Source organism: Oryctolagus cuniculus, chromosome 1, assembly GCF_051225735.1.
Source record: "Oryctolagus cuniculus isolate XC-2025 breed Fujian yellow rabbit chromosome 1, ASM5122573v1, whole genome shotgun sequence".
In the NCBI taxonomy this organism is placed as follows: domain Eukaryota; kingdom Metazoa; phylum Chordata; class Mammalia; order Lagomorpha; family Leporidae; genus Oryctolagus; species Oryctolagus cuniculus.
In genome coordinates this window covers 65,592,316-65,613,845 of record NC_142867.1, presented here as the reverse complement: position 1 = coordinate 65,613,845, position 21,530 = coordinate 65,592,316, and the positions used below count along the sequence as shown (strand labels likewise).

Below are 21,530 nucleotides of genomic sequence, written 5' to 3'. Positions count from 1 at the left end.
TTTCCCAGGCCATAGCAGAGAGCTGGATCAGAAGTGGAGAAGCCGGGTCCTGAACTGGCGTCCGTATGGGATGCTGGCACTTCAGGCCAGGGTGTTAACCCACTGCACCACAGCAGCAGCCCCAAGATTTTATTTTTCTTTAACTTTTCCATTACCATTAATAGCTAACATCATTGCTAGAAAGAGTTCTGATTGCTGAGCATATTTTCCTTGTCCTACAAAATAGAATTTCATTTTTCCTCTGGTTTATTTTGTTTTCAAAAGTATGCCCATCAAACTATCAATTGTTTTTCTTTTTTTAAAAAATTAATTATTTTAAAGGCAGAGTTACAGAGAGAGGGGAAGACACACATGTACACACAAACACACACACACACACAGAGCTTCCATCTGCTGGTTTCTTCCCCAAATGGCTGCAACGGTGAGGGATGGGCCAGGACAGAGCCAGGAGCCTGGACCTCCATCTGAGTCTTCCACATGGGTGGCAGAGGACCAAGTCCTTGGGTCATCTTCCACTGCTTTCCCAGACACATTAGCAGAGAACTGGATAGGAAGTAGAGCAGCTAGCATGGGATGCCAGCATAGGCAATGGCTTAACCTGCTACACAACAACACTGGTCCTAATTATTCGCTTCTCTTTCTGAAATGAGAAGTGAGTGATAATAATTCTAGCTAAATGCTGCTTGCTATAGTTAATTTATAAATAATTTGATCCTTTTGTTGTCTTTGTTCATTTATATGAGCAAAATAATTTAACAAATGAACTTAACTGTATTTCAAGCCGAAAGTATAATCAGAGATTTCACCTGACTTTACAATAAAGTAATTTGTACACTTCTAGTAGGATACATCCAAAGATAAAAGAAACACAAAGAAATCTCAAATTGTATTTGAGGGGCCGGCACTGTGGTGTAATGGGTAAAGACACCACCTGTGATGCCAGCATCCCATATGGATGCTGGCTTGAGTCCTGGCTGCTCCACCTCTAATCCAGCTCCCTGCTAATGCTCCTGGGAAAGCAGTGGAGGATGGCCCAAGTTCTTGGGCCTCTTCACCCATGTAGAGGAGCTAGATGAAGCTCCTGGCTCCTGGCTTTGGCTGGCTCAACTCTGGCTGTTAGGGCCATTTGGGGAGTGAACCAGCCCATGGAAGATTGATCTCTCTCTCTGCCTCTCTCTCTCTCTCTGCCTCTCTCTCTCTGCCTCCCTCTCATTCTTTCCAACTCTGCCTCTCAAATAAATAAACCTTTTTAAAAAATTATATTTGGTAGTTTGTTAGTAGTTATAGTTTGTTAGTAATAGTTATAGCTTTATAGTTTATGCTTATGCAGTCATCAAAAATTTATGGAAAATGTGTATTGTGGAAAAAACTGTAAATGGCCTTCAAAATTGTTTTGTACTAAAATAATCATTTAATTCCATTTTTCCATGAACTTTTTGAAGTGCCCTCACATATTCACATATGTGTTTGTTATTAAACAAATGGATATTATGTTACGTCACCAGGAACTAAGATTTTAAGAGGAGTACAAGTAAAATCAAGAAAATTAATTTCTAAATTATAATTTTAAATATGAACTTGGGATATTAGTATAAACTAATGATTTGTTTACTTTTTTCCTAAAATAGTACTTCTGTTACTAAAAAGGCTTGTGAGTTCCTGGAAATCCCAGGTTGTGATTTCTAAATACCACTTCCCACTGAAAGGAACCAGAATTCTTTAGAGAAATTTGTGGTTATTGGACTGGAGCAGAAAATGTACTGTGCCTGGAATATCTCCATTTTTCTTAAGCCATAAAACAAGAAATTATTAGTGATACTTACAGCAAAAGGATATAGGAGCCAATTTGAAGGGGACTCCCAGGAAACCAGAGTTGGACAATTGCATATAAAAAAATTCACTAGAGAGAATTAAAACATTTAGCATTGGGGCTAGTGTTGTGGTGCAGTGGGTTAAGCTGCCTCTTGGAACGCTGGCATCCCATATCAGAATGTTGGTTCAAGTCCCTGCCACTCTACCTGCCATCCCATCTAGCTTCCCGCTAGTGAACCTGAGAAGGCAGTGGAAGATGGCCCAGGTGCACACCTGAAGTACTGAAATTCTTGAGTGAGAAGAGATGGGACCAGGGCAGAAGCAGAGGGCTTGACCTTGGATAGAGAGAGCACTTCCTTGCTCTTGTTGAATGAGAGAAGGAAAAGTTACATGTGGATGCTACAAGGCTGTGGATTTGGTGTGAAAGGGTTTGGCAGTTCCATCAGATGGCTTCTCTGTCTCAGTGTATGAGGTGAAGGAGGAAGAAAGAAATAAGGTCACAGGGGAATATATTAATTAAATCACTGCCTTGGAGAGTAAAAAGTGTGAGCTTCTGTGGTAACAAAGTAGGGATTGCTTGGGGCAGGTATCCTGGTGCAGTGGGTGAGGTCACCCCTTGGCACACCTGCCTCCTATCAGAGTGCCAGTTTGAGTCCCTACCACTCTCCAATCCAGTGTCCCACTATTTCAGCTGGGAGGCAGCAGATAATAGCTCAAGTGCTTGGGTCCCTGCCACTCACATGGGAGCCCTGGGTGGAGTTCCTGGCCCCCAGCTTCAGCCTGAAACAGACATGGCTGTTGTGTGCATTTGGAGAGTGGACCACCAGATAGAAAACCTGTTTCTTTCTCTCTCTCTCTCTTTTGCTCTGTCTCTGTCGCTTGCTCTGCCTTTCAAATAAATAAATCTTTTTGAAAAAAAAAAAAATAGAATTGCTTTACACTGTTGAGGCTCCATTAAAAATGAAGCTATTTAATCTTTTTATGAGATTCACTCTCAGTGTTTAGCTATTTTGGTTCATGTTTGGAAAATGTACGTTTTGTATTCAGCTAGAGTCGGAGTACTGAAAGGTCAGGGTAAGCAGAGTAATACATAGGAAGGGGAATGAAATTCCATGCCTTGGAATGTGAGCTGGACTTCGGTGGAGTGAAGAAAGCAGAGGTCTGCTAGAAGGTGAGAAAGCTGGGTTCAGAAGACGGTTCTGGTCAGACGGGATTGACCGGCGGCTTGTTTAGGGCAACAGCACAGCACCTGGAGGGGAGCTGCGCAAATCAGGAAGCCGAGCCACAAAGAACAATACAGTTCAGTTCAAAATATTTTAATCTTTAGTATCCCATCATTTCTGTTTAATATCTTAAGGCTCTGCTGATGGCTGTAATCATTTTTTAAAATTATGTCATAGGTGACAAGCTTTTTGGTATTGATTGAATGGTGATTTTACTTTACAGGGAATTAAACTCAAAGACCACCTTGAAATTTGTGCACACATCTTTCCATGGAGTCGGACATGACTATGTACAGACGGCTTTTCAAGTGTTTGGTTTCAAGCCTCCAATTCCAGTACCAGAACAAAAAGATCCTGATCCAGACTTTTCTACCGTGAAATGCCCGAATCCTGAGGAAGGAGAATCTGTGCTGGTATTTTTTAATATTTAAAATATTACTCATTAATTAATAGCCATCAGAATAGATAGAACTCATTGGCGATTCGAAGATTACTCACAAAGGCAGAAACCATTGAAATTTGCATCTTTTAAATTATATGGGAGCCACAGGCTGTGTTTTGATTACAATCCTTATGGTGGGTATCCCTGTTGTAGGCTCCTTATTTTAAATTTAGCAGAACTATATGCCTTCTAAAATTCACCTGCCATAGTGCCAACATTTAGAGATATTAGCCTCAAATTTAGGTTCTTCAGCCTTTTGGGTCACTGTTTCAGGAACTTTCCCTGAGGCTGGCGGAGAAAGAAAATGCCCGGATAGTGCTCGCCACGGACCCTGATGCAGACCGACTCGCCGCGGCAGAGCTCCAGGAGAAGTAAGTGCGGTCTGTCACTTGGTCAAAGGCTTGAACTCTGAAAAGCAATTGATTTCAAGTCTTACAGGCTCATTGAAAATATAAGAGCATGAATCTTCTGTAAGCCCACCATCCCAAGATAACCAGGAAAGTTGATACTTGGACGTTCTGTTCCTGTATTTTTTACCCAAATATTTAAAGATATATCAATTTTGATGAAATTGTGATCATACTGCACATAATATTTTAGCTTCATTATTTTTTATTTCAGTTTTACTGTGAAAATTTATATATTGTTTGAAAATATTTTAAAAACAGGAAAATATCCCAATAGATTGCTTTATCAGTGATTAGATTTTCTAGTCTTGGTCCTCTGGGTTACTAGGTATTTTTGCCATTATAATGTGACAAATTTCCCTACATAGAAAAGCTTAAACACTTATCATAATTTTCATCACATGAAGAAGTATAAAAGCAGAATTGTAATAATTTTCCAAAAGATATTCCAGCTATTCCCACCCTAAGAACATCCCTGAATCATTAGCAAATCATTGGTAGTAAATGTTTTTCTCAAAAACCCCCACATAATATTTTCTGGGTCTTTGGCTGTCTTAGAGTCAAGAAGTTTACATAAGTTGGAAAGGTCTTGATTGTGAATTTTTACTCTCTCTGCAGTGGTCATTGGAAAGTTTTCACAGGGAATGAGCTGGCAGCTTTGTTTGGGTGGTGGATGTTTGACTGCTGGAAGAAAACTACAGCAAGAAATGCTGACGTGAAGAATGTGTACATGTTAGCCACCACAGTCTCTTCTAAAATTTTGAAGGCAATTGCCCTTAAAGAAGGATTTCATTTTGAAGTAAGAATGATAGTATTTGTGTGCTTTTCTTTCAATGATTTATTTTATTTATTTACTTGAAGGAGTTACAGGGAGAGGAGGAGAGACAAAGAATCTTCCATCTGCTGGTTCACTCCCCAGATGGCCACAATGGCCAACATAGAAGGAGCTTCATTCAGGTCTCTCACGTGGGTGGCAGGGGTCCAAGTACTTGTGTCATCTCCTGCTTTTTCTGGGCCATCACCAGGGAGCAGCCTGGATACGAACTGGCACCCACATGCAGTGCTGGCATTGCAGGCAGCAACTTTACCCTCTACCCCACAACTCCGGCTCCCGAGTGCTACTTTTCTACACCTCTTGATATATGTCAAAGACATCTCCCCACCAAAACTGACTTTCACTTACTTCATTTATTATAATTCTCATACTTTTTCCTAATTCTGCTAACTCTTCTTTTTTATAATTTAGACACCTTGAGCCAAACTCATCTACTGTTTCACCTAGGAATTTCTGGGACTAAGATGAGACACTCTTTTAAAAATACTTTAACACTTATTTCACAGAGTAATATCTGGCTTTCCCACTGGGAAAATCTGGTTCCTGGTGACCTCATCAGTAACACAGGCTCTACTCTAGAAAGGTGTCATCAACTCCTTGTTCAGGCACAGTCTTAAGACTTATCCACTAAATTGCAAATTAAGATTATACATCTACAAAACAAGTAGTGATTATCCTTCACACCAAATAATTAACCTTTGTGACCCTCAGGCAGTCAGACTGACCATGTGTTTCAGGCGTCTTTGACTAACATCAGTTATGTTGCTTTTCCTAGGCCATCTTTGCTAAATAGCAATGAGAATATCACTTCTAGGCTTTTCTCTCAAGTCAAAAGTCAAGCCACAGGTCTTAACACCATTAGCTAAGTAGTAGAAAAAAAATTTTTTTTTAAAGATTATGTATTTAAAAGCAGAGTTACGGGGGAGAGGGAGAGACACAAAGATCTTCCATCCACTAGTTCACTCCCCAAATACCTGAAACAGTCAAAGCTGAGCTGATCTGAAACCAGAAGCCAGGAGCTTCTTCTGGGTCTCCCAAGTAGGTGCCAGGGCTCAAGAAATGGGCCATTTTCTGCTGTTTTCCCAGGCACACAGCAGGGAACTGGATTGGAAGCATCTGGGAATCGAACCAGTGCCCATATGGGATGCCAGCACTGCAGGCGGCGGCTTGACCCACTACGCCACAGCGCCGGCCCCTAGAAAATGTCTTTATGAAATAGAGCTTTCAATCTTAAGACTTTCTAAAATAGAAAGATGTTGATCTACAGTAATGTTAATATTTTCCTTCTTTATATCTTTGGCAAGAAAAAATGTATGAATACAAAAGAGAAAAAAGAAATAATTTTTAAAATTTGCAAATGATAAGCTCCAGAATGAGTATTTTACACATAACCTTTCTGTTGACTATGAAACAGGGCACATCTTTAAGTGAGCTGTAGCTACCAAATGAAAAATCTCCGAAACTAATTACTAAAGAAAGATCTAGTAACTACCTTGGTGTTTTATTTATGCTACCGTGTTATGGAAAGGTACACTTGGTTCAAGCATAGATTGTGATAATATTGAAAGGGCACCACTCAAAAAATTCAAGATCTTTGATAACCCGAGGAGACTAAATCTCCTTCATAAGCACTCAAACATTGGCAGCCATAATGTGGCATGGAGGACAGTCAGAGGCCGTGTGATTGAAAGCTGCTTTCCTCTCACAAGCAGCGTGATCTCAGGCGAATAAAATTAGCAGCTGAGCGGCTCAGCCTCTGTCCGGCAAAGGAGTGTGAACGTTTAAAAAATGATGCTGTACAGTACATATTAGAGTACTGAGCATAATAGGTGATGATTATGTGTGTTTATGTGACGTTGTGACTGGATGCATCACATTTACAAACTCTAGCTTATATTCAGTATAAATCACCTGATGCGATATTCCATAATATAGGTCATCAGTAGTGGCAGCGTATGCATTCGTGGCGCTTTATGGTCACTGTGTAAATCTGGTGTGTAGACTATACCAGAAGGTCACCAAGAGAGTATTAGGTGTGTTTAGTGATAAGTTTTTCTTTCATCTGTGTTTGTGAGAGTCTCTTAACTAGAGTGGCCTCCTCTGCATTTCAGGAAACATTACCAGGTTTTAAATGGATCGGAAGTAGGATAAAAGACCTCCTGGACAATGGAAAAGAAGTCCTTTTTGCATTTGAAGAGTCTATTGGTATGTAGTAAAATATTAATGTTTGAGACCTGATTGAGAGAATTTTTAAAATCTGATGATTCTATAAATAGGAATTTCAGAGAACTTGTCAGTGGGTAGCTAACAAGAAAAAGAAAGGAGCCCCGGGAAGTTTGGCCTGGGTGGGTTTTGTCTGTCCCCAGGGTCCTTCAGAGGACATGGGGAGCTGCTGAATGCGACCTGCCTCTTTCTGAAGGTGCTTTGCGTCCCCAGGTTTCCTGTGTGGAACTTCGGTTTTAGATAAAGATGGGGTGAGTGCCGCCGTTGTTGTCGCTGAAATGGCATCTTACCTGGAGACCATGAACATCACACTGAAACAGCAGCTGATTAATGTCTATGAAAAGTAAGTTCTGCCGTCATTTCACACGCTGGATTTTTCTGTCTTTCATTCTTATGTCTTACCCTTGGCTTTCTAAATTTGTTTTGGAGGAAGTGCCATTTTTTTTTAAAGTTACAACTGTCTGAATTAAGAATTGCCACTTTCCACAGAATATTATAATATGCTTATCTTTAATGTATGGTTCTCTAAGTGCTATCTGAAATCTGATTTTAGCACTTTAAATCTTTGTACAGATATGGTTATCATATTTCAAAAACTTCATATTTCTTGTGTTATGATCCACCTACCATCAAAAGTATATTTGAAAGGCTTCGCAATTTTGATTCTCCAAAAGAATATCCAAAGTTTTGTGGGACATTTGCTATACTGCATGTACGGGACATTACCACTGGATACGACAGCAGCCAGCCGAATAAGAAATCAGTAAGTACAATGTTTCTTTTCCAAATGATGAGGAAAAAGTAATGGTTCATGACACCAAGAAGCCTAGAGGCAGAAAATATTTCATATGGAGCTCAAAATGTTGACTGGTATATTACAAAGATTACAATGTAAGGAACAGCCAGATGGAAAAGATGCATAAGGCTCCACACTGGGAGGTTGGTGGGGCCTGGAGCTCCGTGCCGTCTTCAGGGCCACCACCTTCCCAACAACTACATGGGTTCACCACCCTGGAAGTTCCTGTAAGTACCTATTTTTAATCTTTTTTTTCCTGTTCATTTTATTTTTTAGTTTGAGAGAGAGAAAAAGAACTCCAGACTTCTGGTTTACTCCCCAGATGCCTGCGATGGCCAGGCTGCGCTGGACCAGAACTGGGGAGCCAGGAACTCAGTCTGGGTCTCCCATCTGGGTGGCAGGGGCTCAGCAACTTGAGCCTTCACGTGCCCTCACAGGGTCTGTGCTGGCGAGAAGCTGGAGTCGGGAGCCAGGTGCTGTCCAGCCACAGGCTCACCACTTGCTCACACACTATGTTGCTAAAACACCACACGTGTCTTCTGAGCAAGAGGAGATTTATTATTACAGGCACAAAGGGAGACAGGAAAAATAAAAGCAGCAAAACCCAGACCCATCTCCCTGCTGAGAAAGGGTTTGGGAATTCAGAGAGTTAGGGTAAATGGGGTGAGGAAGGGGATGAGGAAAGTCCTCTGAGCATACGCAGCACCAAGTCTTGCCCGCAGACATTGCACATTCAAAGATGGCTGCTGAAGTGTCACTGAGGGTGTCATTTAACATTAGAGCGAACTCTACGCCAACGCTCTGGTCGTCAGCCTTGATCTGAACGGTGCTCCAGTTACAGTTTTGGTGTAAACAATTGTATCTGCCTTCATCAGAGATCCTAAAAAGGCAGTTCAGCAAACTTTTAGCAAAGACAACTATTATGGGTTGGCAAGTTACCATGCAACAGACAGGCAAAGGACAATTATAAGCTGTTACTAATCAGGCAGCTAAGGGAAGCTTGCTGTTAAGCAAGGGGGGGAGCTTTTTTGTTGTGCATAGTTTGAAGAATCAGGAGCCAAGCACAGGCACCCGACCTGGGATGTAGATGTCTTAACTGGCCTCTTACCCGCGAGGCTACATGCCTACCCCGTACCTGGTGTTCTTAATTGTTCTTAGGGTTGTGAACAATTTGTAATAATTCACACTGTAGTGAAGTAGTGGAACTTCAGACCCATTCGTTTTCTCCAGAGCAGTTTCAAGCCCACTCACGGGTCTCTGTGATGGTGATCTTATCCTCCTCATTCCCCAGATAATTTATACTTCCCCTGGGTGAGGGAGAAGAGGTGGAGGAGAGAGAGAAAAACTGTGCAATGATGCTAACTATGCTGAAAATAAAGTCCGATAGCCTGCACTTTCAAAGCCATGTATCTTTCTGATTTTAACCCTTTCTAACCTCTTCTCTATACCTCCAGCCGAACAAAACAACTCTGAGTTCCGTACATGCATGCGTGTTTGTTTCACTTTCAGTATTTTTGATCAAGCTGTTTCCTGAGTTTACTTTTGCTTCTTGCTGCTATAATAGGTCCATATCTCAGCCATCAAGAGTTAAGGGAAATGTTAGCTCCACCACACAACCTCCAGACGCCATAATCAGATAGCTTTCTCCTAAGACTCCATTACCTTGGATAACTTCCTCCTCTCACTTGTTCCTATTTCATGTTACTGTTATATTGTATGTGACTGGGCCAGTTCTAATGTACTTTTGTACCTCTCACAGCTCCTGCCTATACTCCAGGTGCACAAGAACAAATATTTAAATGGCACAGATTACTAATCGTACTCATTTTGTTATTGTTATGATGATGTCTGTTAGCCTAAATTTCCATTTGTAGCATTCTTATATTGCCTCAAGATTCTAGGGACATACTATATTTTGAGACATCTGCAGCTTCTTGTATAGAATACTACCCATATTCCACTTCTGTGTATTGATACAATTGACAAAAATTGGTTCCTGGTTGATATTCTATATATGTGTGTATAAGTGTATTGTGTCTATGTTTCTGTCTTTGTAAGTTAAAAAAAAGAACAAAATCTCTTCATTTCTCTAATGTTGCTATGCTTAGTCTTTGGTGTAATGCTTTTTTCCTCTTAATTCTCTTTAAAGTTTAAGATGCTGGTTAATCGGGCCAGCGCTGCAGCTCAATAGGCTAATCCTCCGCCTGTGGCACTGGCACCCCGGGTTCTAGTCCCGGTTGGGGCGCCAGATTCTGTCCCAGTTGCTCCTCTTCCAGTCCAGCTCTCTGCTGTGGCCCAGGAAGGCAGTGGAGGATGGCCCAAGTGCTTGGGCCCTGCACCCCATGGGAGACCAGGAGAAGCACCTGGCTCCTGGCTTCGATCAGCACGGTGTGCCGGTCACAGTGCGCTGGCCACAGCAGCCACTTGGGGGGTGAATCAATGGAGAAGGAAGACCTTTCTCTCTGTCTCTCACTGTCCACTCTGCCTGTCGAAAAAAAAAAATGCTGGTTATTCAAGATGTTTCTTCATTTGTTCTCTGATACAACTGTTTTCTAAGGCAGGTTGCATGTATGCTATTATCTGCATGGTTACATAGTAACTACCAAAGACTTCCTCTGAGTTCTCTCTACCTTCCCACCTGACATTCATTGGTGTCGTGTATGAGAACCCCGTGTGCTGCAGGCACAGGGGCACTGTTCTGCAGTCAAGAGTCTAGCAGAGAAGCAGACAAGCAAAGAGCAATTACTTTACACAATGATAAGTGTCACCAGGGATGTGTCAGGTGTTGAGGAAGAGCAAGGGAAGGACCCCTCACTCTGATTTCAGGGGTGGAGGGAAGCTTATGGAAGATTAGAGGCTTTTCTCAGTGAGTTCTCGGGTGTGATTAGAAGTTACCCAGGGGGCCAGTGCTGTGGGATAGCGGGTAAAGCTTCCACCTGCTGTGCTGGCATTCCTTAAGGGCACCCAGTCAAGTCCCGGCTGCTCCTCTTCTGATCCAGCTCTCTGCTATGGCCTGGGAAAGCAGTAGAGGATGGCTCAAGTCCTTGGGCCCCTGCACTCACGTGGGAGACCTAGAGGAGGCTCCTGGCTCCTGGCTTCGGATCAGCACAGTTCCAGCCATTGCGGCCAATTGGGGAGTGAACCAGCGGATGGAAGACCTCTCCCTCTCTCTGTCTCTCCTTCTCTCTGTGTAACTCTGCCTTTCAAAGAAATAAATAAATCTTTAAAAAAAAAAAGTTACCCAGAGACAGGAGGAAGTGAAGGCACTTCAGTAAATGGAGTAAATGAAGTGCAGGGTCTGGAGAAGAGGAGGCCCCTCAGAGGCTCTTCAGAGAACCACAGGCAGTTGTCTGTAACAGGTGCTGGGGTGAGAGGAGGAAAGACCTGGATGTGAGTGGGTCACAAAGGACGAACTTCAGGCAGGAAGGCCAGCTGGGACACTGGAGGCCTGAATTCAGTATGATAGCAGTGGTGATGAAGAGACTTGGACAAAGTTGAGTTAAATAGAGGGCAGAATAGACAGGACTTGTCGATGGTCTGTGAGTGAAAAAGAAGGGGGGTCAGCACTGTGACGCACTGGGTTAAAGTCCTGGCCTGCAGTGTCGGAATCCCATATGGGCGCCAGTTCGAGCCACAGGTGCTCCACTTCCAATCCAGCTCCCTGCTAATTCACCTGGGAATGCAGTAGAAGATGGCCCAAGTGCTTGGGCCCCTGCACCTATGTGGGAGACCTGGAGGAAGCTCCTGGCTTCAGATCACCTCAGCTCTGGCAATTTTGGCCATTTGGGGAGTGAACCAGAGGATGGAAGACCTTTCTAACTCTGCTCTTCAAATAAATAAAAAATAAATCTTAGAAGGAGAAGGTCTCTATCTTAAGCAAGTGGTGTGTGGAACCACTGACCAAGAGAGAGGTCCCAGGGACAGGACCAGGCTGGGAACACCTGGGGAAGTGTACCACTGTCAACCCCAGAATAATGCCAAAATAAGATCCCCAGCCTCAACAGCCTGACACGGGGGCTAAGAACAGTCCCAGTATTGACCCATATATTCAGTGTCAGTAAAGCTTCACTTTTTTTAAATTTTTCATTTAAAAACACAAGTAGCCTTTGTGTACCCCAGAGTATTATTTTGCATATCCTCTGAAAGGCATGCATTTCTCTTTGGAGACCTTTGATAGACTGCGAAGTGCTTGGCAAACACAGAGGCAGTTTGGACTTTGGAGCAGAGAGACGTGGTTCCAATCCTTGTTCCACCACTCAGTTGATTGTCTCGAGCAGGTCATTTACTCTCTTTGAGCCTTGTCCATGAAGTGGCAGCAGTACTTACTTTGCAGGATTAGTGTTGAGAGCTGGAGATCATGTATGTAAGACAGATAACCCGATGCTTGGACCATCACAGGAGTCCAGGAAATGGAATGTTTGTGTACTATACATTATCTTCTTTTATATTTATTTTAAAGATGTATTTATTTATTTGAAAGGCAGAGAGTTATGGAGAGGCAGAGGCTTGGGGGGGTGGGGAGTCTTCCATCTGCTACTTCACTCTCCAAATGACCACAATAGCCGGAGCTGAGGCAATCCGAAGCCAGGAGCCTAGAGCTTCTTATGGGTCTCCCGTGTGGGCTCAGGGGCCCAAGGACTTGGGCCATCTTCTACTGCTATCCCAGGCCATAGCAGAGAGCTGGATCAGAAGTGGAGCAGCTGGGACTCAAACCAGATGGGATGCCAGTACTGCAGGCAGTACTTTACCCGCTATGCCACAGCACTGGCCACAGCTCTTTTGTATTTTGTAATTCTTTTAAATTAAAAAAATTTCAATTCTTGTAAAAAATATATAATTGACTATCTTAACCATTTTTATGAGTAAATTCAGTAGTGTTAAGTACATTCATATTGTTGTGCAATAGATCGCGAGACCGTTTTCATCTTGCCTGACTGAAACAATGTGCCCATTAACTCCCCAGCCCTGGCAGCCACCATTCTGCTTGCTGTGAATTTGCCTACCTTAGATAACCCATAGAAGCGGGATGTATTTTATAGTCTTGAAAATGAAAAGGAGCGAATGTATAATCCAGCTGTTGTTGCCCTTTGCCTAGGTGCTGCCTGTGAGCAAAAGCAGCCAGATGATTACCTTCACCTTTCAGAATGGCTGTGTTGCTACTCTACGGACAAGCGGGACAGAACCAAAGATAAAGTATTACGCAGAGATGTGTGCCTCCCCTGACCAAAGGTGGGAATTGCTTTCTTAGATATATACACAAAATCTTGATTGAGAAATAATATATATACATTGTATCTATGTATGTATATACATTCCTCGCACACCATGGAGTTAGAAGACTTTCCGAGCATTAACTACTATATGATGAACATAAAGAAATGATCAACAGAAACTGTGTTTATGGCCAAATACTCATTTTCCACACCTGCTATGATTTTACATAATCATCCCAGTTGATTTCCTTTTAAGTGTATGAATTGTGAGTAAATTAATTTGACTCTAATAACTATATTCAAGGCTGTTTAAACTTATTAAAAGAAATATCTCCTATAATGTTTTCATTGATCCCTATATTTTGGAGAAGATGAGTTTTTTTGGAATTTCCTTCAGATTCCAACAAAGGTACATTATTTTTATTTCCCACGTCTTTGCATTAAGATTTCATTTCCTGTAGGGAAAAGTTAAATAACTCCTATAGTCATTAAGAACAGAGTTTAAAGTCAACCAAATTGGGCAATGCTATATTTGGTTTAAAATGAAAGATGGTTATTTTTTTCTTTAATTTTTATTTACTTACTTGAGATACAAAGAGAGACAGACAGACGGAGACCAACCATTCCCATCATCCCCTACACTCCCCAGATGCCTGTGGGTGGCAGGAACCCAACTACCTGAGCCATCACTACTGCCTCCCAGGGTCTGCATCAGCTGGAAGCTGGAGTCAAGAACCAGAACCGTGATTCGAACCCAGGCACTCCAGCTTGGGATGTGAGTGTTCCAAGTGGCATCATAGCCATGGAACCAAATGTCTGCCCCCCAAATGCAGTTTAAAAGTCTTTCCCAGAGATGCTTAGACAACAGCAGCTCCTCGGGATGACTTTGAAGGGTTTACTTACAATTATATATGTAGGTTTTTTAAAAGATTTATTTATTTATTTATTTGAAAGTCAGAGGTACAGACAGAAAAAGAGAGAGGTCTTCCTTCTGCTGGGTCACTCCTCAAATGGCTGCAACGGCCAGCGCTGGACCAGGCCGAAGCCAGGAGCCAGAAACTCCATCAGGGACTCCCATGTAGGTGGCAGGGGCCCAAGCACTTGGGCCATCTTCCACTGCTTTTCCCAGGCCATAAGTAGGGAGCTGGATTGGAAGTAGAGCAGCTGGGACACAAAGCAGTGCCCATATGGGATGCCAGTGTCACAGGCAGCGGCTTTGTTGGCCATGTCACAATGCTGGTTCCATATTTATGCGTTTTTTTAAACCTCAAATTCTTTTAGCCATACCTCCTTCTGCTGCCTGAAAGATGTGTCATGTTATCCTATAACATCTGTGTGAATATTCTTCAGAGTATTTCAGGAGACCATTTATCTTACCATCTGATATTAATGCTCAAAGATCTAGCATAATTCTTTTTTTTTGTTTTGTTTTGAAGATTGCTTTATTTATTTGAAAGGCAGAGTTCCAGAGAGAGGAGGAGAGAGAGAGAGAAGTCTTCCACTGGTTCATGCTCCAAATGGCCACAACAGCCAGAGCTGGGCCAGGCAAAAGCCAGGTGCCAAGAGCTTCATTTAGGTCTCCCACATGAGGGAAAGAGATCCAAACACTTGTACCATCCTCTGCTGCCTCTCCAGGTGCATTAGCAGGGAGCTGGATTGGAAGTGGAGCTGCCAGGACTTGAACAAGCAGCCATATGGAATACTGGCAATGCAGGTGGCAGCCCAACCTGCTGCACCACAGTGCCAACCCCTAGGAGAATTCCTTAGATCTACTGTAACTCATCCATTTATCATTTGCCAAGGAATGCCTATTATTGCAGTTTACCTTCAGTTTGTGATAGTGGTGTTTCCTTTGTGATTGTGTGTGTGTGTGTGTTTTAACTGAGTAAATTTCTCTTTTGTTAACAATTTCTTAATCATTCTTCAGGTATATGCCCTCTTTAAAAAGCAAAGATTATTTTATAGCCTTAAAATTTGTTTAAATTAAACACTTCAAAACTTAATCTTTCTCCTTAGTGACACAGCCTTACTGGAAGAAGAATTGAAGAAACTCATTGAAGCCCTCATTGAGAATTTTCTTGAACCCAGTAAGAATGGACTGACCTGGCGCTCTGTCTAGGGCACGCCTGTGCATCCTGTCCTTGCCTGGCATACGGAACGGAGCAACGGAGAACTCCCATGTGTTGAACCTCGTGTTAGCCTTCTCTCTCTCGCATTCGGCCAAGTATCATTTTCCTTTTATTTTCTGTCTTTTTTTTTTTTTTTTAGTTAACTGACTAAAACACTGCATAAATTTCAAGTGAAATAGTCCGGAGAGAAGTGATTCAAATTTTTTTTTGGTATTTTAAAAGTCATTACATCAAAAGTATTACAGTAACACGTCGTTCTTCCTGAATAGAAACATGATAATACAAAAGTGAGTTTTATTATTAAAGTGTGATTAAGCTTAGTTCCATATCTTGTAATTGTGTATAGCATGGTAAAAAAATCTGATAAATGTTATATAATTATATGGTTAGTTATGGGAATCCATAATATTGGCAGGAATAAGAAACTGCTCCAAGATCATAATGGAAAAGTATCATTGTTTTATCACAGATATTCATTTACAGCTTAGAGTATTTAAAATAGGGTCTGTAGCATTTCTAGCTTAGAGCAGATGTTGTGTGTTTCAGCAGCTGGTTCAGGTGCCTGTGGTGCAGTGTGGACTTCCTGTAATATTTAACATGTTTACTGAACAAGAAACAGTAGTGGCATTGTTCTCTTAGAGTGTTCCTATGCCTTCTCAGGGTCTGGTGTGAACTGAAACAATTTCTGCATTGGATATCAATTGTCAGTTTTCAGGAGTTAAGGAAAATCTTCCAAACTATATAGGTGCTTCCTCTGTATCCAGTGGGTTTGCTGATTTGAAAATCTTAGGATTGTAAATAAAGGTCATTTAAAAGTGGGCTTAAGGTAACTGTGGTTAAGAATCTTCACATTAGAACTGTGTCAGTTACAACCGTTAAGGAAAAAATCTGAACTGAGAAATAAGCTCTGAATTTGACAGTATAACTTTTGAATTACATTCTTGTAAGTACAATTATTTCTTTATTTGATGGAGTCATGCTAATTTTACAAAGAAGGCATCCAGATTTTAAGTATTCTGAAACACTAAAACTATACTTTCAAAACTAAAGTCCAGTTTAGTATAACCTCTTGCAGGCTTCTGTAGAATTTCTGATCATTTGGTGATTATTTATATTTTTATTTTTTCAGTGGGGAAACATTTTTTTTTTTATGAAAATCACTCTGGGCTGATTCTAGTCCCTTGAGAAGACATACAGAGAAAGCTAGTGAACCTCCTTACGGTTTATATCGTCCTGTATACTTTGCAGAACATGTACGTGCTTTAGTTAAAAAGTGGCAATGACAAGATCTTGGGTGTGATCCTAATAAACAGATTGCCTCTAGCAGATTGCACTGGTATTAGAGAATTTCTTTCCTAAAAATAATAACAACAAAGTTTGAACTGATTAGAACATTCATTAAATCATGGTTTGGTATGTTGCAGCTGTCAGCTAATGTTCAGTTGAGCTTACATAATCTAAACATGACTTTCAAATTATTGTATTGCCACTATTGTTAATTTGTTCTCCTTACTTTCTTATAGCTGGATCTTGTATGACTATAGGTAATACACAGCTAGCTGAATGTAGAGCACCACTGCCCTGAGTTTGTCTTCGAAGGCTTCGCACTGTAGAAAAATGTAGAATTTTTTGTTTTATTTTAAAACAGTGTAAAATATTTTTTGTTTTACTTACTTTAGGAATGTAGATTGTAATTCAGGAAATGCATAGATTCTATAAAGTGGTATGAACAATGTTGTAGGTATGAAAAGCATATTTGGTTTTAGTACCTGTGTCTCAGTGACTGATGAAACTGGAGTGCCAGTGCAGCCTATCCACAATCACTAAAGCCAGATAACTTTGACATAGTTCAGGATTTTAGTCATCTTAATCAAGGTGAGACATTATCAAAGTTTGGATTCTTGTCTCAAAAATGTAAAAGTCCAAAGTTAAAATTAATAAAGTTCTACAGAGCCTCCTGAAGTACATGGATTGAGGGGATATTTGATTCTAGCCAAGCTCTGAGTTTGAGCATAATATTAAACATGAACCTGACAGCAGGTGCACGCTTTAAAAGGATAAATTCAGCGAAAGCCCAAGCCAGCCAGGAGGGACAAAAGTGCTGGCCAGTGGGTCTCAGCCCTGGGCACTGCATTGTTTGTCTTTTTCTCTTTGAACAATGTCATGGAAATGAACGCGTTCTCATTGAGCGTGCAAGTCAAAACTGGGATTTTCTGAAGCTTTAGGGGAAAAGGGAAGAATTAGTGGAACGAAATCAAAGCATAAATTGGAAATAAACAGTAGAAATGAACAAACACTGGAAAGGTTGATAAGATGGCACAGGACATGCTCCTTATGAAGGGCAGCCCGGCCGCTGTAAAGGTGGGGAGTCAGCTTCGTGCAGGTAGTGAACCTGCTGTTTCCTTTGGTAGTGATCACCAAAAAGAAGCCAGGTTCTAGGAGGTGAGAAAAAGTGCCCTCCCACAGGTTCAATTCCTGCTAGGATGTTCTGTCAGAATATGTGAAAACCTGGAAGGAGACAGAGTAGACATTTAAAAAAGGACAGTTGACATTTCAGAAAAAAATAAAATAGAAATTAGAAAGTAAGACCTCCGAGAAGAAGTTCAATGAATTCAGATCATTTAATTCTGGAGCAGAGAAAGCTGCTGCAATAGTTAACTAAATTTTTAAGTTCTTAATTACATGTTTATTGAAGGGTTCACAGTAGGAATGCTGTGTCATGCTCTTCTCCATTTGTAGTGAGGACAGGGCGGGCGAGGGGTGTTGGATTTGGGGGGAAAAAGTGCATGAAAAGTCAGATTAAGATTTAAGAATTTCTTTGGGAATCACCATTAAATCTTCTATATGAAATATTTTTCATTACTAAGGGAATAGAAATTTTAAATGCTTATTGCTACCTTTTTTTTTTTTTTTTTTTTTTTTTTGAGAGGCAGAGAATTCCCATCTTCTGATTCACTCCCCAAACTCCCAGACTCCCACATCTGGGAGCTAGAAAGCAACCCTGGTTCCTTGTGGATGGCGGGAACCCAGTACTTGAGCCGTTACTGCTGTCTCCCAAAGTGTGCATTATCAGGAAGCTGGAGTCAGGCGTCAGAGCCAGGAATCAAAGCCAGGCACTCTAATATGAGATATGAGCAGCTCAACCATGAGGCCAAGTGCCTGTCCCCTAACTGGCCTTTTTTTTTTTTTTTTTTTTTTTTTTTTTTTAAGATTTATTTATTTACTTGAGAGGCAAAGTACAGAGAGCGAGAGACAGAAAGGTCTTTCATCTGCTGATCCACTCCCCAAATGCAAATGGCCACAATGGCCAGAGCTGCGCCGATCCGAAACCAGGAGCCAGGAGCTTTTTTCTGGTTTTCCACATGGGTGCAGGGGCCCAAGCACTTGGGCCATCTTCTGTGGCTTTTCCAGGCCATAAGCAAAGAGCTGGATTGGGAGTGGAGCAGGCGGGACATGAACCAGTGCCCATATGGGATGCTAGCTATGCAGGTGGACGCTTAATCTACTGTGCCACAGCACTGCCCTCTAACCCCAACTGGTCTTTTTAAGATTCCTTCCTTTCAACACTCTTTTTTTAAACTTTAGTTGAAACAAAAATGATGTTGTTAAGAGCACTAAAAGTAACATTTGAGTTTTGCTCTATCTAGAAGAATTTAGCTCACAAAATAATTTTTATATATTTTTAGTAGAAGGATGAGTATAATGCCTAAAGGCCTGCTGGGTATTATTTTTCACTTAACCTGATAAATTTAGTGAGACTTGAACACAATTTTGTGCATCCTTAAGAATGTATAGCATTATTGATACTTGAGGCTATTGTGTTAGATACAAAATATTGTTACTTAGGTGTAGTAACTTCAGCAGACAGCTGTTCTGAGAGATTGGGTACTCGGGGATATCTTCATGTAGGAATGACCTCCTATTTCTTAAGGAGATCGCTTCTGGAATTGATGCAACGGAGATGTTAGCTGGAGTTTAATGGAGAACTTGTTCTATGAACTGCTGCTAATTGATGCCTGTGTTTGGTTTTTTTGAGATGTTTTCCATTGATGCTTCTGATGCTTGAAAAATCCAAATTCCTCTTGAATCAATTTAATTTTATGCCTTTTTCTCTCTACCTCCCTCTTCTCCTAGGCGCCCTTCCATATTTTGTACTGTGAAAAGCTCTGGCCCTATTACCTCAAATCTTAACTGTATTCATCCAGAATGCTTTAAACTTATGCATAGACTGTGTTTGTTTATAGATTTTCTGTTATTTTGTTATTATGGACAATAAGACTTGTAATTTTAAGTCTCTTTCACAACTTGTTTTGGTCTGTCTGGATACTACTATATGTTAATTTATTATGGCCTTTTACAATTCTGAAATTTTTTTTTATTTCTTAAATTGATCTAGAAACTTATGAGGAAAGAATCATATTGACCAAAATGATGGTCCATTAATCTAGCAGTTTGGGGTTTTGTTGTACCTTGGATAGCCAAAATACAGAATTTGAGGAAATCTTAGCATCTCACCATAATCATAAGAAGTCTAAATACAAAGAGAATGGCTCTTTGCTGACTGTACACAGCATGGCTAACGTTCCAGTTGGAAACATGGTATTGAATATTGGTTACTTTAAAATATTCACTGTACTGTTGGATTCAGTGTCATCTTTCCTCTTACTAGACTATGTACCTAAAAAAGAGAACCAACCAGAATGAGTCAAGTGACCAAGATAGGGGCAGAATGACATACCTAGTTTGGTTCTCAAACTTTTAAGAGATTGATTTATTTTGAAAGAGTGACAGAGGGAGAGGGGGAGAGAGAATGAATGTATCTCCTCCGTCTGCTGGTTCACTCCCCAAGTGGCTGGAACAGCCAGAACTGGGCCAGGCTGATGCCTGTGTGGGTGCCAGGGCCCACGTACTTGGGCTGTCCTCTGCTGCCCTCCTGGGCACGTTTGCAGCCAGCTGAATGGGAAGCAGAGCAGCCAGGACTAGAGTCGGCACTCTGACGTGGGATGTGAGTGTTACGAGTGATGGTTGAACCCACAACCGGCAGAGGAGCATGAAGGAGGGGGAAGGAAGATTCCATGTTCGCGCTTAAGTTGCAAATGAAGTTTGAATTCATAACACATAAAATGATAAAAGTGTTCTAACATAAAAGCGGCATCTTTAATCTTGACTCACACTGGTGCTGCCAGAATGGAACACCAGGTTTATCAACGTGGCCTCTCCCATTTCCCCTCCAGTGCCCCCACACCCAGCAGCCACCTAGCCCCAGGGGCACACGCAGACTCTGGTGTGAGGCATATAAAGAAGACGTCTAGGATACTCCCTGCCCTTTAGAAGCTGAGCTTCTGAAGTATTACTGCCAAGTTACACTGACCCAAAACACTCCTGTTAGCACTGAGCCTCAGATTCTGGGCCTGTTTCTTCGTAACTCATTGCCACTCCTTGACGGAGAAGGAGCAGCCGGCTGCCAGCTCCCTGGGGGCAGGAATCGTGGTTTACTGGTTTTTGAATTCACGCCACCTAATTCAGTACCTGTCATAGGTCGCTCAATAACAGGGTTTCGCAGGTTTTATTTTAAAGAAGCAAATAGTTGAAGAAACAATAAAAAGGATTTTCTAATTCAGCTTTCAAATGATTCCCAGTATTGAAATTTCTGATAAGTGATGTGTGTCAAGCACGCACACCCTTTAACGCTCAGTTTCTTTGGAGCGAGCAGACTATTTCTATGTGGAAATTGTATATAACGCTTAGTATTTTACACTCAAAGCAAGGTGTTGGCTGGGAAGGCTAAGAAGTAATATCTGTGTAGACTTAACATCACTCTTGTAAGTGCCATTTTGCGCCTTGCTTCCAAGTGTGTCGCAGCAGATCTGGTATCATTTGGTGTGTCTGTGTCTGGTATTACAACTCATCAGCCCTTCAAGCAAGTGTCTGCATCTGTATGTGGTGAGACCTTCTTGTCCAGGCTGGAATGGACTCGTGGTATACATCATTTAATATGCCAGGTAGAAATAGACAGTTAAGAGTGAATTATTTTTCTAAGTGTGTAGCAGTAGCTCAAAATTGTGCCCTTGTTTTAACAGTTTCTGTCAATGTCCTCCTTTTTCTCTACAAAAACACCAGGGTGTATTATAAGTACTGCCTGTGAGAATTTGCACTTTATGTATTTGTGTGTGGATTTTTTGTGGTTTTAGCCAAATGAAGTGTTATCAGTAATAAACAGGTCTCTTCATAGACATGAGTTTCCGTGTAATTTTTATTATCTTAGATACTGGGTAGTTCATGAAGTTCACTGTCCAAACCGAATATATTCTTAAGATAGATGCACAGCAAACTCAAGAATCAGTTTTGAGTCTAAATGAATCTCCTGGCCCAGCACTTGGTAAATATTCCTGACTGGTTCATCAGAAGTCCCAGATGTATTAGGTTCCCTGCATCTTGCTTTACTTCTCT

General features: G+C 41.4%; 1 protein-coding gene across 4 annotated transcripts in view; it reads left to right on the top strand.

The window, feature by feature from the left end:
* PGM2L1 (phosphoglucomutase 2 like 1) overlaps positions 1-21,313 on the top strand; it is a 57,727-nt gene extending 36,414 nt beyond the window's left edge. For 3 of the 4 annotated variants that reach the window (XM_089330808.1, XM_089330810.1, XM_089330803.1), the window contains exons 8-15: positions 3,259-3,448; positions 3,751-3,848; positions 4,503-4,683; positions 6,831-6,924; positions 7,156-7,285; positions 7,516-7,705; positions 12,834-12,967; positions 14,968-21,313. In XM_089330808.1, coding sequence (XP_089186934.1) covers positions 3,259-3,448; positions 3,751-3,848; positions 4,503-4,683; positions 6,831-6,924; positions 7,156-7,285; positions 7,516-7,705; positions 12,834-12,967; positions 14,968-15,070 — 1,120 coding nt within the window. In that variant the 3' untranslated portion in view covers positions 15,071-21,313. The remainder of the gene's footprint in view (positions 1-3,258; positions 3,449-3,750; positions 3,849-4,502; positions 4,684-6,830; positions 6,925-7,155; positions 7,286-7,515; positions 7,706-12,833; positions 12,968-14,967) is intronic. The other variant, XM_089330811.1, reaches the window with a different exon arrangement.
* Positions 21,314-21,530: the final 217 nt, after the last annotated feature.